The sequence below is a fragment of the Aulostomus chinensis genome, chromosome 22 (assembly GCF_037954235.1).
Source record: "Aulostomus chinensis isolate RoL2024-O1b breed Wild chromosome 22, RoL_Achi_v1.0, whole genome shotgun sequence".
In the NCBI taxonomy this organism is placed as follows: domain Eukaryota; kingdom Metazoa; phylum Chordata; class Actinopteri; order Syngnathiformes; family Aulostomidae; genus Aulostomus; species Aulostomus chinensis.
The window spans coordinates 19,420,449-19,436,858 of NC_141341.1; the positions used below are offsets into that span (position 1 = coordinate 19,420,449).

Below are 16,410 nucleotides of genomic sequence, written 5' to 3' on the forward strand. Positions count from 1 at the left end.
TTCTACAATCCTACAATTTCATTCAGCAGACGCTTTTGTCCAAAGCGACGTACAACACAAGCAAGAATTCAGACAAGGAAAAACCCATAGTAGCGCAAAAGTGCTTCAGTTGTGATTTGGTCACAGGTACTGCCATCTAGTGGCAGAAGAAGTGAGTGGCCTTGGCTTCTTAAAGATGTGCAACTATGAATCAGAGACAACGTATCACGGTACAGAGTGTGTGTGTATGTATATGTCATCACAAAGACACGATGGGTGAAGTCCTGCCTTCAAAGGTGAGAGTAAATAAACATCCAGGAGACAAGGAGACCCCCCCCCCCCCCCGCTACGTAGTCTCAGTCTACATTAATACATGTTTTATATACCGGCTTTGGATAAAGTAAGAAAAACAGTGATTCCACAAAGTACAAGTTTCTCACTGGAGTACAGTACTCGAGAAGCTTTCACTACCAGGGACGAACATCAACGGTCGTCTTTGGCGGAACGAGGAGTACTCCTCAGGCCAGGAGTACTGCAATACTGGGCGGAACTCTTCCAGCCTACTGCTGCTAGGACTCCGGACGAGGTCCTGTCACCGAGTCTGGGGACCGGGAGACTTCGGCTCGGCTCGGCTCGGCTCGGCTCGTTCCAATAATCCGGAAGTGTAGTTTTGTGTATCCAAGTGAAAATGCCGTCATCGTCCATGGAGGAGCGCTGGCAGCCCGTGGTGGACCCAGCTGAACCATGAAGAACTGAACACCGGCAGGACTACGACCCCCCGCCAACCTTCAGCACCGGAATCCCGGATTCGCTGCTAGTCCGCTAACATCAGCAGCCGCTCGCGCAAGATCGAGGCGGGAATGGGAGCCCGAGGCGGAGGCAGCATCGGGACACCGGGATGTGCTGTGAATGTGACACCGAGGGAGAGACCCGCGGGGCCCCTCTAGCTAACGTTGGCTGGCTAGCTAGCCCGCTAGCGGAGTAGCCGGGCCGAGGATGAGAGACGCACCGACCCGCTCCGCACGGCACGTGAGAGGTGAGTGACTGGCTCGCGCCGCCACGTCCGTTGTCGGGGCGTCTCGTGAGGTCCGTGCTGCTCGGTGTTAGCTAGCAGGCTAACGGCACGTCAGCTTAGCCGGTTAGCCTGCTGCTGGCACAAACCGCGGACCCGTGACGGTTGACACCGGGGGACACCGGGTGTGTTCACATCACTGGCACGGGTTCCGGAGTGTTTTCGTGACGGTCGGTGTCGGGCAGCTTACTAGTGCCACATGTGAAGCGGGACAGCGAGGTTTGGCAGCGGTCGTGTGTGTGGACCGGGGGAGAGGCGTCAGCGGGCTCCGATCCTGCCCGGTCAGCCAGCTCCACGTCGCCTGGCTGAGGGACACAGCGGGGAGGAAGGGGTTAAAGGATAGAGCTTCAGCTGGTCCAGTTAGTGTGAAGAACAGCGGTTCCCTCCTCCCATTACCCCCCCCCCCCACACACACACACACACACACACAGACAGAGCCGTGTCACAGTCCTCTTGTCTGTAGACCTGAACCCAGCAGAGAACCACACCAGCATGGCAGACTCGAGGTTTCTCCGAGCCAGGTAACATCCTCCTCTATGAGTTTGAGTTCCCCTGCTCAGGCTTCTGCTGCTTCCTGGAAGTTCTGGAGTGTAACTGAGTGTGTATGTGTGTGTGTGTGTGTGTGTGTGGGGGGGGGGTTCTGTTCCCTCTGAGCCTTCTGAGCCTTCATCTCAGGTCCACTGATCTTCATGCTGAGAATCGTTTGGGAACAAACTCAGTGTCCTGTTTGCAGCGTCTGCTGGTTCCACTTCCTGTAGCCCAGCCTTTTTCAGGATGTCTCATCACTTTTTAGCCTCAGAAAAGTTTGTGCAGTCAAACTTCATTCTCAAGACCATTTTTACGTTTGAAAGTCCAGTTGATGTTTAGAATGTTGTGAGAGCAGCGGCTGCTCATGGGGGTGTACCAGGACGGCGGATCCTTGTAAAGTGATGTGATGTCGACGTGACGGCGCGGCTGCAGGGCTGAGTGAGGCGTGAAGGTCCGTCCTGACCAGATTATTGTGAGTCTATATTTGGCAGCGCTAAGTGGTTTAGCTGCTCTAACACGGAGGAGCTGCTGTGGAGGAGCTCGTGTGTCCTTCATCACCAGCACGCCGCTCCTCACCGGGAAACCTCTCCTGTCTGGCACTGGTGTGCTCCTCGCATGCCTTTGTACACAAGTTGTTTGTTCATGGTTAGTTGGACTTTGACCTGGAGCCAGCGACTGGGACGCATGCTAATAGGACTTGAGTCAGATGAACTGGTGATGGTTATTAGGAACAGGGGTTTGTGGGTAAAGTCCTGACGGGGGATTTGAGCTGAAGCCAGTTGTGTTGTGGGAAACTTTCATGGTCTCACGACTCGCTAATGTTGTCAGAAAGTCTGCGTTCGCTACGATGAAGCCTGGATTGATTATCCTGCAGTGGCGGTGCGGTTCATGTGATGAGGCGTGAGCAGCACTCACCAGTGTGTGTGTTGCGGAGCAGAAACCACATCCAGCTGGCCACAGAAGACAGGGGCGCCCCCAGCGGAGCCCTAACTCACAGGATGGAAGTCTGGGTAATGACTTTCAGTCATGTGGTGTTTTTGCTTCGTCAAACAACAGTTGTGTAACCAGCCTTACTGGTCGCTGGTTCCAATGTGGCCTGTAATGTTGGACAGTCAGTTGCTTGTTCTGAGCGATTTCACGTATAAAACCGTGTAAAGGTGCAGCCCAGAAGTGACATCACGTGTCTTGAGTGGAGACTAATGACCTCATTCAGCTCGTCACTGTGTCTGTTTACACAGCAAACACAACAGCGAAACATCAGAGACACCGGGACAGCGGTGTAAACCCGTGGAACCTTAGTGGCACCGTGATTGTAATTCAGTGGCTCTCTGGTCATGTGACACAAGACCAGAGGAAGACAGACGCCCAGTACTCCCCTGTTACAAGACTGGTGCTGCAGTGAACTGGTTTAACCCTCAACATCCCCCCAAACTGTCATTATTTTCAGTCCCTTAACACACACACACACACACACACACACTCACACAGATATACACTCACACACATACACAGACATACACACACATACACACACTCACACACATACACAAACATGCACACACACACTCACACAGACACACACACACTCACACAGATATACTCACACACACTTTCATACACACACTCACACACACATACATACACACATACACAGATACACACTTACACTCACACACACTTTCATACACACACACATACATACACATACACACACTCTCACAAACACAGATATACACACACACACACACACTCTCTCACACTCACACTCACACACACTTTCATACACTCACACTTCTGCTTACTTGTTGGCCTTTGTTCCCCCAAAAGTTTTTTCAGAAATTTCAATTCAGTAAAAAAACCTAGAATAGTTTTGTTGTTGTCAGACAGCATCAGGAACCAATAGGAGCACTGCAGGAGGACTGGATCAGTGGGCGGTGCCGGTAATCGGTAACGATGCCCTCACCGGCATCGGGATTCATTCTTAGCGTGTGCAGTTGACTTGGTGCCACCTCCTCCACGCGGCCACAGACGCCTGAAGGGGTCCTCAGCAGGGGGACAAGTTGGTCCGCCCGTCCTCAGCAGGCTGCTGTCGTCTATCGTGTGGTGTGCAGAGGGTCAGGGTGCGACCGGATGACACCAGTCGGGATTCTGATCATCAGATCTGATCAGGTATTGATTCTGACTCGGGCTGTCTGTCCAAAGGACCATGTGATTTGAATTCTGTTCTGCTGAGTTCTTGAGGGCTCACACAACCCTGTTCACTGTCCTCTGCTCCAAGGAGCCTGGTGTCAGCAAAGATGCAGTCATTTTCCAGCCACTTCCTGGGTTGACAGGAAAATATGGTTGTCAACTTCCTGTTTTGATTTCAAGCTAAAGCAGAGAGTCGTGGACAGTTGTAAGGTTGTACGGGCAATTCAACCATGTTGAGAGGTGAGACATGAATGAGAGGTTGAGTCTGTCCTGGTCCCCGGGAGCTAATGGGTTACCATGGCAGCAGGACATCCTGTCAGCCCGTCTGGTTATCTCAGCCAAGCCTCCAGGGAGCCCACATCACTCCACCTTCATCCTCTCTGCTGAGCTGGCAGCCAGTGGCACTCGCTCCATCCGTCTGATAAAGGGACGGGTCAGGAGCAACCAGAGCGCTGCTGGATCCACGTCGCGCCTGCACTGCAGGGCACTGTGGAATGCAGAGGTCATGGTAACACTCGTGCACTTCTAGAACAGTCACACATTTAGCTGTCAGCAATTTAAGCCACAGCTCTGACATGTTGCATTGAAGAGGTTACATTGAAATTAAAATCAGGATCTGTACAACCAAAGATTGTGTGGTTGTGTGAATCACAGCATCAGAGGGAAATATCTTGTGTTATCGTTCACTTGTTCATAGAGAAACTTGTTTCCATGAGAGTAGAATTATTTTTGTGGGGGTCTGGACCTGGCCGACGTTTCTGAGGCTGTTGAGTACAGGGTGAGATGCGTCCTTGGGTGATTAATGGGTCATAAAACTTTTAAGATGATGTGGGAAAAGACTCAGGCTGTAATATGGATCAAGTTTCCCCAGCAAAGGGAAACGTTTCAGACGAGCTGGAGGCAAATGTTCCCGATACAAAGTTCTTCGTTGGTATGATTACATCCCAACAAAACTTCACTGAGATGCGTCGGATCAGAACACCGTATACACATGCAGGCCTGGTGTCTCATGGTTTGTGAGTTCTGCTGGAATGTTCTGGAATATGTGGGTGATGGTGAGAGTGGGAACTGGCCTGATCTGAGGCTGTGACACAGGTAAGTCAATTTAAATTGAGGTTACAGGTAATTGGCTTAGTAACCTGTTCTCAGAGGGTTCTAAGACACGAATAACCTCAGACTCCTAACACTGAAAATATAGAGGGAACAAAGCCATGTGACAGGAAGCTGGGAAGCTTGAACCTGACACGGTCAAGGAAAAACAGGGAACCCTTAGAACCCGTGCTGAGCAACATAACCTTTACAAGAACCTGACGGTTTGGTATGGTACACCGGTTTCAGTTAAACGCCTGAAAGGTTTAGCCAGAGATATTAGCAGGTTCAGTTCTACATCAGATCCACCAGTAAACACCAGACCGGTGGATGGTGGAGGTTCAGTTCTACATCAGATCCACCAGTAAACACCAGACTGGTGGAGGTGGAAGGTTCAGTTCTACATCAGATCCACCAGTAAACACCAGACTGGTGGAGGTGGAAGGTTCAGTTCTACGTCAGATCCACCAGTAAACACCAGACTGGTGGATGTTGGAGGTTCAGTTCTACATCAGATCCACCAGTAAACACCAGACTGGTGGATGTTGGAGGTTCAGTTCTACATCAGATCCACCAGTAAACACCAGACTGGTGGATGGTGGAAGGTTCAGTTCTACATCAGATCCACCAGTAAACACCAGATTGGTGGATGTTGGAGGTTCAGTTCTACATCAGATCCACCAGTAAACACCAGACTGGTGGATGGTGGAAGGTTCAGTTCTACATCAGATCCACCAGTAAACACCAGACTTGTGGATGGTGGAAGGTTCAGTTCTACATCAGATCCACCAGTAAACACCAGACTGGTGGATGGTGGAAGGTTCAGTTCTACATAAGATCCACCAGTAAACACCAGACTGGTGGATGGTGGAAGGTTCAGTTCTACATCAATCCCACCAGTAAACACCAGACTGGTGGAGTTAACATAACACCATCAGATCCACCAGTAAACACCAGACCGTTGATGGAGTCTTAAATACCTGGGTTACAAACAAGATGCTACAAGAGGGAGCTTGCAGAGGTCATGAGGTCATTTAAGGTCATCAGGGGGAAACACAAGAAGCCTGAAGCTTAGTGGTGGTGACCTTGAAGTCATGTGACCCTGGTGTAGTTCCTCCATAGGCTACATTAGCTTAGCACTGCTAGCCATTGCATTCAGGCTTCTAGCATCAAACAGGATCACTTCTTGTTAGACTAAAGATATACCTCATCCCTGCCGTGACCACTTCCTGTTGAATACAAACACACTACATCCCCGACATGCTAACTTCCTGTGGACTACAACTGTTCCCCCCCCCGACATGCTAACTTCCTGTTGGACTACAACTGTTCCCCCTCCCTGACACACTACATGCCTAACTTCCCCTCCCTAACATCTACCTCCTGACCTACAACCTTTCCCCCCCCTGACCATGCTAACTTCCATGCTAATCCTACAACTGTTCCTTCTCCCTGACATGCTAAATATCCTGTTGGCCTACAACTGTTCCCCCTCCCTGACATATTTGCCTCATGCCTCAGGCTTGTCTCGTCTCTCAGGCAACAGGCAGGCGCTACTGTCTTGGTTTTGGCCTCTAGTTGTGACTTCACTGTCATGGCTGCAGCACTCTCATACATTCCCTGTTCATCACCTTTTGCTGGACCAATGCGATTGTTGCTGCCTGATTATTTCGTGTTTCGATGCATGACCAGCCTTCGTTTTGCTGATGGTCTGTTTTTCCTGTTTTCAGGATGATGGCTGAAGGATAACGTCTAAGGAATCACGTTCCTTCAACCCTGTTTTTCTCTCATGTCCATTTCTGCAAACCTCCGTCGACCTTCCTTCTGTCCTCTTGCCTCATTGCCCAGCGTCTATGGGATTACATGGAGTTGATGCATTCCACAGTAAGATTGTGTGAACTCATCCTAAACTGGCCAGTCCTCCTCCTCCCTTCTCACTCAAAGACAAGAAGACTCTAACTCTCCAAATGATGTGATCAGCTATCCACTTCCTGCCCATCCAAGCTCTCGACCTGTCTCTCGGATTCTCTCTCTGGCTGCACCAGTGGATCCCTGCCTTTATCCTTCTCCGCAACCCGATCCTCTTCTAGTGTCATTGGGCCATGGTTCGAAAAAAAGGCTCTCTTATATTATGTGGTGCTTTTCTTTTTGTCGCCTGGAATGCTTTGCTGCTTCTTTATCTTTGGGGTCGCCCTCCAATCGGCCGCCTTGGAGAGGGCGGTGGAGCTGAACCAGGAGGAAATGAAGAATGGGGTGTAGGCAGAGGGAAAGGGAGCCGGGTCAACCTTGCCGGGGAGGTGATTCGGCTGGCAGAGGAGGTGGAAATTCAGCTGGAGACACAGAAAGAGCTTCTGAAGCAGATTGAAAGCCACAGGGCAGTGTGGGCTCGGCAGAAAGATGTTGGGAAAAGAGAAACGGATAGTACAAAACAAGAGGAGTTGGAGGTGGTCCACCAGTCGCCAGAGCCTGCACTTCCTCTTAGAGACAATGTGGATGACAAAGCCCAAACTGTCAAGCAGGCACAGAAGCTAGTAGCCACAGTAGCTCCTGATGCTAGGCTGCAGGGGGATGCAGTAAAGGAGGATGTCGGTGACAACAATAAACCGACTACTTCTGCTGCGAGCCCAGAAGTTGTCATTCCTATTCTAGTTATCGCCTGCGACCGGGTGACGGTAAAGCGGAGTCTCGACAGACTGATACAGTACCGTCCTTCTCCAGAACTCTATCCCATCATTGTCAGCCAGGACTGCGGCCATGCAGAAACCGCTCGTGTCATTGACTCATACGGCCAGCAAGTTACACACATAAGCCAACCAGACCTGTCTGACATCAGAGTGCGGCCAGAGCACAGGAAGTTCCAGGGCTACTACAAAATCGCCAGGCATTATCGCTGGGCGCTCAACCAAGTGTTCCGCACATTCTCCCAGTCCACTGTGGTCATCGTGGAGGACGACCTGGAGGTGAGCACACTCGCAGCCCTTTCACACACACACACACACACACTTTGAGACCAACAGCTGTAGGACATGTAGAACCTGCTTTCACAACACAATGAAAGAAAAGCGAGTCAGTGGAACTCCTCTACTACCAACTCCTACCTCAGTACTGTGCAGACCGTTAGCTTTTGTCTGACCAGCTGTTAGCGCTTGCTCCATTAGCTCAAAGTTTTGTGCATTTTTACCTCCAACCTACTTCAAGTTTACAAGTTTCTCAGCAGCCTACGGTTGCCAGGTGGATCTTGTTTGGAAAGGAATCTGGGAGTGCACATCCCACGAGGGCTGCAGCTATCGATTCTTTTAGTAAGCCAGTAATCTATTGATCATTCTGCCGATAATCAGTCATCAGATAAGCAGTATTGTACATTCTGCAATTTTTTCAATTACGTTACTTTTGCTTTATTTAAGAACAGTGGTACTCTACAAAAGAGAAAATAAGATGAGTCTCGTCAATGAATAAGAATGAAATGCTCATGTAAAACTACTAAGTGAAGTACTTTTACTTTGACTGTACTTTTACTTTTACTGTTTTTACTTTACTTTTTACTGAAGTACTAACAGGGTCCTACAGGGGGTCGGTTCACCAACACACCGCCGCCTTCTCCTCTCATGAGTTTGTGTCTGTGTTTAGTAATCAGAAAGCACCAATAAGAGAGCCACTAAAGTAGAACAAAAGAAATACAAATGATGGACAGAATCAGTAGAGCAGCTAGTCAACGCAGTTACCAATCTTCCGATATTATAAAGCAGTACATGAGTGATTTAGGTCTTTGTGACGCTTGGCGCTCACATCACCCCACGCTAAAGGAATACACCTACTACTCGCCAGTCCACCACTCCTACTGCCGTTTGGACCACTTTTTAATTAGTAACTCAATTGTGAAGGACGTCTTTGACACCAAGATTCACCCCATTGTCATTAGCGACCACGCACCAGTCACTCTGACACTCACAAAAAAAACTAGAACACCACTTTCTAAACAATGGAGATTTAATACATCATTGCTCAAGGACCCCAATTTTATTAAATTCTTTGAGGAGGAATGGACAATATTCTGTGAGATAAATGACCAGCCTGACGTCTCAGCTTGTGTGCTGTGGCAGGCGGCAAAAGCAGTCATGTGGGGCAAAATAATATCTTACTCTTCATATAAGAAAAAACAGGAGAAAGCTCTCGAAACAATTCAATGAAAAAATTAAAGCCTTGGCGACAACTTATGCCGCCTCCCAAGAGGAACACCTGCTGACAGAATTAAGGGAATTAAAACTAAAACTAAATGATTTACTCAACATCAAAACACAATTTCAGCTGCAGAGACTACGCTTGGAGAACTTTGAACAAAACAATAAATCCAGCAGATTTTTAGCAAACCAACTAAAACAGAACAAAGAAAGAGCAACAATATCCTCCATTAAGGACTCCAATGGGAAACAAACTGTGACCCAGAAGAAATCAATTACATTTTTAGGGAATTCTATAAAAAACTTTACTCACCTGAGATTAACCCATCCAACTCCAGCATCGAAACCTTTCTGAGCACAATTGACTTGCCAAAATTAAATCAAGACCAAATAATGGCTCTGGAGTCACCTATTTCAATCGAGGAACTTCAAGAAGCCCTTAAACATATGCCAAACAAGAAAGCCTCGGGACCGGATGGCTTACCTGCAGAATTCTACAAAGAGTTAGGGGAGGGGGAGGGGATTGGGAGGGAGGGGGGGAGGGGATTGGGAGGGAGGGAGGGGGGTGGACAGGGAGAGGGAGGTGGATGGTTTGGTACCTGGGACCTGCTGGCCTGGGACCTTGCCCGCACTCCCGGGGGGTCTCACCCACATTTGGGAGGGGTGCGCTTACCTCGGTCCTGTCCTTGGGCGGGATGAGCCTTGGCGCAGCGTCTTTGGCTGCCGCCACACCTGAACAATGGGAGGATGTGGGGGGGACATAGGAGGGTTGGGGGTTGACCTCCTTGGTGCTGATCAGACTGGGTGCCCTGACCATGGGCTGCCGCCATGGGTGGGGTGGTGGACCCTCTGCCCGGATCTCCAGACAGTGCCGCTTGGCACTCCAGTTTGGCCCCTGGACCAGGTAGGCTAGAATCCCTGTCGGCTGGTTGCGGCGGTGACTGGGGTGGCTAGTGAGGCCGGTCTGGAAGCTGGCCCCCTGCGGGTCCGGCCCATGCTTCGCCCCCTCTTATCGCCTCTCTGTCCCATCACACCACACCTCATGGGAAACTAGGCCTTGAGGGGCTGGACCCCCCAATTTTAATCACATAGTAGACATTGAGGATCTGCAGGGTGGAAACACCTCGGCCGTCTGCCTTCTGTGTGTTCACCCAGTCTCCAAGAAGGATTTCAAGTTCAGGCCATCTGCAAGCTTTTGTCATTTTTTTTGCATTGAGTCAGTTCTTCACGCTGCCGTCTCCAACGTCTCACTTTTGGTCATTGATGCAGCAGCTCTGTTTCCTGCTCCGACTGCCAGACCGATTGCCTTTAACCCAAAAGCTGCGTCATATGCATTCCTTCCTGTGTTTTCCACGACGTGGCTACGTGCATGATGCGCTTAACGACTGTTCAAAACCCAAACAAACTGCGTCTTCCTCTGCACATTATCACACCTGTCTGTCTCACTCTTGGGCATCCTGCTAGAGCACCCCCTGGAGGCCGTTAGCCCTCTAATGATTTGCTGCATCGTTGTTTAAGCAGCGGGATTCAAAGCGTGTGGGGAAAAAAGTAGTGGCTCATGGTCCGGGTATTACGGTAATTTAGTTCCTACTGAATTTCGGCGCCCACCCCTCTGTGCAAAACAGAGTTCAGATTTTGTGGCAAATTTTTGTAATCAAATTACTGGAGTTGCTTGAGTAATCGTTCCAGTCCTTCGTCTCATGAACGAGTGGTGGAGGCCGATCGTCACTGATGAAACATTTGTTGTGCAGAAACGGTCAGACACCTGATTGTTACTCACTCCCTGCAACATCCCTCGTCGTGTGTGAAGACCAGAGTTTGAGCTGTGTGTTCGTGCTGTGAATGGATTTGTGAGGAAATCCTGTTTTTGTTGGGGTGTTGGTGAGTAGTTGACCCTCTGGGTTAATGAAGCTCTTGTGTCCACTCTCTGATAGTTAAATGGAGAGTTCATTCACAGTGAGGGAATCGTTCTCAGGGTTTGGGTTGGAGCTGTTAGGACTTCACTTTTCCAGTAAATGGAAATTTTATAGGCGTCCAGTAGGTATTTGCTCTGAATCCAGCCACATTTGTGTGTGTTTGTCATCGTGGCCCCACTAGAGCGGTTCATTTGCTTGGTGATTGTGAAAGTCCAGTCACATGTGGCTTGCATTCAGAGCTGAGTAAATGGTGACCAGAGCATGTGGAACCACTGACCTAACTCCCCCAGTTAGTTTGGACACATCGCCCTACTGGGCTCAATTCCACAGGAGTTCCAGTTTACTTTACTGGTATGTTACTGAAGGCTGTGTTGGGCCGGGGCAGTGGACTAGGACACAGGGAGCCGTAGGTACCGGCGGCACGGTGAAGAATACGATAGTTCAAATGACTGAAATGCACAAAGCCTAGAAAACACAGACCAGAGTTGGTTTGTGTTGATGCTTGGAGGACTTGTTGTGTTGTGTTCTGTCACACTGGTGATGGAGGTCATGTGATCTGCGGGTCTGCGTTGAAGTTGGCATCTACAGTTCTGAGTCTGTTGAAGAGCAGCAACGTTCTGATGACACAAACACTGAGTTTGTCTTTATTCTTCTTTTAGTGTTCTCTTTTCCAGCTCAGCACCTGCCCACACTGGTTTGGACGTGTGTTCTTTCTCCTGTTCTCAGTTTAAAATAGAACCTTCCACATTGTTAACCACATAGTACGAAGTCTTTCTGTCTGGCTGGCAGAGAGACTTTGAGGCAAACTTCTTCTGTATGCAGGAACTCACCAGGATATAGTTTTTCTTCTTTTTCTGTGTAATTTCAAAAACCTTTGCAAACTGTTGTTTGTATGGAATCACTCTTGATACTTGTCTTTACTTTAAAAAGAATCTATAAAAGTCACTGTTGAGGCCACAAACCAAGGATCCTAAGACCGTTATGAATCATAAATAAATGGCGCTGACCTTAAAACAGTGAGTGACTTGTGTGAACAAAGAACAGCAACTCTTGTGAATGAGCAGCTGTGAGTCCGGTCTCCTGTTAATGTTAGATCAGCACACTGAACTGATTAGTGGTTTTTGGTGGTTAGCTTGTCAGGGAATCAGGGAAACTGCTCTCCAGCAGCTAAAGTGGGTATAAAGTGGGTGAACTGGTGGAAAGGAAAAGAGTTACAGGAAATTCAGAGGAACACTGACTGCAGCCAGCAGCTCAGGGCAGAAACTATCTCCTATAAATCAGCAACTATTTTGCCAGTGAGTGGAAAATCTGCGTAACTTGTCTCCTCGTCCGTCTTTATTAGTGACAACTCAACTAATGGTTCCCTGTTTGTTTTGGCTAATCTTTTTGAAGTTGTTTCAACTTCTACTCTGCAGCCCAGATGCACGGCTGTAAAACACGCAGGACATTTTTATTGCAGGTACTCCCTGAGACTTGTTAGGCTGTTAGAGGGGCTGTTGCAGGGCCACAGGGAGCTGGGTTTGAGGTTCCTCCTCCTACCACTGTGGCTCACATTCCAGCAATGCAGGTTCTCCATGCAGCCCGCTACACAACAGGTCACAATTAACAGTGCGAACACTTAGCTTTTGTCTGATCCACGTGTCTCTGATCATTCAACTTAAATCGCTTCTAACCACAGGCTCTTACATGAGTGGACCCCCCCCCCCCCCCCCCCCATGCGAGTTATGACAACCCTTATTTCTTGCTTTATGAATTTTTTTTAAAACTTTCTTCTGCTAAAACTGCTTTTTTTCATTGTTCCTGACAATAACCAATAAACGTCCAAGTCGTAAAGAGACACCAGACAGAGGACCTCATCAGCACTGGAGGATCCAAAGCTGTGATTTATGTACATGTGGTTCAGCGGGTTGAACAAGCAACATCTGCATCTACAAATGTTTTTACAAGGGAAACTCTGAGCTTTGAATGAAGTCCTGCAGATGCAGCGATTCAAGCAACACAGCAGTGACTGGGTCCTTTACTGTAGGGTCCAGAACAAAACGTTTGCATACGATTGCCCTGCACTCTGGACTTGCTGGGGTCCGGCTCGTGTTGCCAGTTTTGGGATAACCGCTGTTATTTTATCTTTGATGAATTCATTGGCTCTATTTGTACAACAGAGACTCATGACTACACATCTCTCTCTTATCTAGGTGGCGCCAGATTTCTTTGAGTATTTCCGAGCTCTGTACCCGATCCTGCGCTCCGACCCAACCCTGTGGTGTGTGTCTGCCTGGAATGACAACGGCAGAGACGCCCTGGTGGATCCGGGCAAAGCCGAGCTTCTCTATAGGACAGACTTCTTCCCCGGGCTGGGCTGGATGCTGCTGAAAGAGATGTGGGAGGAACTGGAACCCAAATGGCCTTCGGCCTTCTGGGACGACTGGATGCGTCAACCAGAGCAGCGCAAGGACCGCTCATGCATCCGTCCCGAAATCTCGCGGACTATCACCTTTGGCCGAAAAGGCGTCAGTTTAGGTCAATTCTTTGACCAGTACCTTCGCTACATTAAGCTTAACACTGAATTTGTGCCTTTTACCAAACAGGATTTGTCTTATCTGCTAAAAGAGAAGTATGAAGAAAGGTTTATCAAAGAGGTTTACAGTGCCCCGCTGGTGAAGATCGAGGAGCTGCACCAGGGGGGGAGTTTAAAAGGATCTGGTCCCTACAGAGTGCAGTACTCAAGCCGGGACAGTTTTAAAGTTCTTGCCCGAAATCTCGGGGTGATGGATGACTTGAAATCTGGAGTCCCTCGTACTGGTTATAGGGGCGTAGTCAGCTTCCTGCACCGGGGTCGCAGGGTGTTCTTGGCTCCACCAGAAGGCTGGAAGCAGTATGACATCAGCTGGAGCTGAGACACTGATCCAGTCGGACCAATGTGAATGGTGTGGTACAGAGAGGAGACCCTGACTCAGAGAAACCCCCTCTCTGTCCAACTCAAAGGTTCCAGGATGAATCAGAGCAGCGGCGACCCGTCTGCGCATCAGAGCTGAGATGACCTGGACCTGTCTGGCTGCTCATTCAGGATGTAACAGAAGTTCAGACTTTCTGAGAGGAAAAATCCACCCCTCAACACAGTTTGTCAACAGCTTATGGCAACGTGCCTTGCTTTCTGGGCCCACTGACTTTGGTTTATGTTTTTGTTCCCAACCCCTTGGTATGACCGGCCAAACGAGTTCACATCACATTTACAGCAGCTGTAAATACTGTTTGGTAGCGCCCTGATTTGACATCAGCAAGTGTCATGTGAGCAGTAGTGATCATCTCTGCAACTCTGGAGTAAAACTGTTTGAGAGTTGGGCCAACGAGACCCAGAGATGTTGACCGCTCCGGTCTAACCAATCAGAAGCAGAGCTGTGTGCAAAATTGAATGTTTGAAGGTTTTGGGTGGTAACCAAAGGCCATAGTTAGTACTGCACAAAGCCATTATGTGAGGATCTGTCATGATGGCAACATTGAAGATAGAAGTACTTCAGCAGTGAAGCACTGAGAGAGAGAGAGTCTGGCAGACAGCAGCCTCGGCGCCTACTGTGGTACTGGTTCAGGACCAGCTAATTGGGCAGTGTGGACCTGCTGGGCCGTGTCCGTCAGCGAGTCCCTCAAACAGCCTCTCACAGGAAGAGTAATACACAGAAAACTGCCTCAGACCGGTGCAGCATGACCCTGAACTGGATTTGGTCATTTGTCGAAGGAAACTTTCTTAAAGTAAATCCTCATCACTATGTATGTACTTATGTAGTGTTTTACTGCATTTCACTTAATTATACTATTAAAAGGAACCCCATGAGCTGCTTGTTGACTAACGTGATGGTTCTGGATCAGGGCTACTCCGACTGTGGTCGGTCCAGGGTGGAGAGCTGCTGTCTTTAGATCTCTGTGTCAACCAAACCAGGGAGGCAAGTCTCCCAGTCTGCTTCTGACTGGTGGTCTGAAGTGTCTCCGTAATCTCAACACGATGAAGGACTCCACCAGGGACAACCGAGCCCTCAGTCCGCCTGAACATAGACAAAAGTAGAGGTTTTATCTGACCTTCTGTCTCCCGTCGACACGGCCAACCGCTGCTTCAGCAGACGCTTCAGAGCTGCTGAAGCAGAGCCGTACGAGGGTCATTCATAGTCCGGGTCCTGGCTTCAGCAGATGAGGGTCGGCAGGAGAGCAGCAGAGAGCAACATCAGTGGACGAGGTCACCGGAACAATGGCCCCTGAATGAGCGAACACCATGTTCACATTGGACCCCTGTGGAACCTCCTCCTTGTTCCTGCACAGGCCCCACAAACAGCTGATGGGGGGGGCGGTAGCAGATACACAGAAACGGATATCAGACTTTTTTGTTGGTGAGTGAATTAGTTTTTGACCTCGTCCTCAGGTGGGTGTCGGAGCAACGCTGCTCTCCCACTGAACACCCTGACCTGGGGGTGGCTCCTACTGAACCATGGCCGATTAGCCAGCCGTGATTGGCTTTTTTCACGTTTCAGACTTTTCTCAGAGATTTGCTCTTTTTAGCCCCCACAAGTCACCTTTTCTCATGTTTGCAGTCTTAAACTTTACTGAATAACTGTCTCTAACACGAGCGTTGGCAGGAGCGTCTTCAGCCCACCACAGCTGACTGAACTGTCGGGATGAAGGATAAGACAAAGATTTCCACTGAAGTAAACAAAATGTCCTGAACTTGACGTTCTAACTAATTTGCCAAGAAGAGTGAGACTCGTCACCTTGGCACCCCCTGCAGGGCGAACTGTAACTACATGACATCCAAACCGCAGTTTGGTCAGCTTCGGTTTGTTGAAAAACCAAATGATTGTCTGCTAATTTTTATTTGTGCAACACCAAGACTGGCGAGTGGCTCCGATGATTATCACTGTACTGTATTTAGCTTTGGGAGACGATCCCACGTCTGTATGGTGATGATGTGTACAACCACTGCCTGATGTGTTTATAACTTTAATACATTATAAATAAAATCAACTATTTTGATATTTGTTCATATGCTGAGAGTCCCTCCTTTATTGGTTCTGCTAGAGTGCTGCAGCTTTAGAGGAGACCCACCCGCCAAGATGAACCACGTTAGACGTCCCAGGTACTCGCTACTCTATACCTCCAGGTGTTGTGTATCCATGGACACGAAAGCAGGTTGTTACAGTTACAGAGTAACGGCCAGCGGCTCAACTGGACTCTAGACTGAGTCGTCAAGCTCAACATCCCGCGTTAAATACCGATCTTTAACAAATCCAATCTGACAGAAGAATCAAGCTTAGAGTCATTGAAAGGGTTAAAACAAGGGCTCGTTTTAAAGCAAATCTAAATGTGTTTTTATGAACTTCAAATCAGGAGAACGAAACTTTTTAACATTTCGACAGATGAGGCACGTTTGGCTTCATGGTTCGTTTTCCCTCGCTGAAGAAACTTGGCTCAGATCCGT

The 16,410-nt window shown here is 48.9% G+C and overlaps 1 protein-coding gene across 3 annotated transcripts; it reads left to right on the forward strand.

The window, feature by feature from the left end:
• The first annotated feature begins 420 nt into the window (after window positions 1–420).
• On the forward strand, window positions 421–15,954 carry mgat1b (alpha-1,3-mannosyl-glycoprotein 2-beta-N-acetylglucosaminyltransferase b). 3 transcript variants are annotated; one of them, XM_086193977.1, is made up of 3 exons: window positions 421–1,015; window positions 6,589–7,818; window positions 13,145–15,954. In XM_086193977.1, the coding sequence occupies exons 2-3, from the start codon at window positions 6,961–6,963 to the stop codon at window positions 13,844–13,846; spliced, it is 1,560 nt and encodes a 519-aa protein (XP_086050103.1). In that variant the 5' UTR covers window positions 421–1,015; window positions 6,589–6,960; the 3' UTR covers window positions 13,847–15,954. The 3 variants fall into 3 exon arrangements, with proteins under 3 accessions (XP_086050103.1, XP_086050104.1, XP_086050105.1); XM_086193978.1 differs by lacking the exon at window positions 421–1,015 and adding an exon at window positions 1,442–1,572; XM_086193979.1 differs by lacking the exon at window positions 421–1,015 and adding an exon at window positions 2,169–2,589.
• Window positions 15,955–16,410: the final 456 nt, after the last annotated feature.

What these genes read in the sequence shown, in the direction of transcription:
- mgat1b (XM_086193977.1), top strand. Translation starts at nt 6,961, where the DNA reads ATGGTTCGAAAAAAAGGCTCTCTTATATTATGTGGTGCTTTTCTTTTT. An exon ending in TCGTGGAGGACGACCTGGAG is followed by an intron (nt 7,819 to 13,144) that starts GTGAGCACACTC and finishes TCTCTTATCTAG; the next exon opens with GTGGCGCCAGATTTCTTTGA.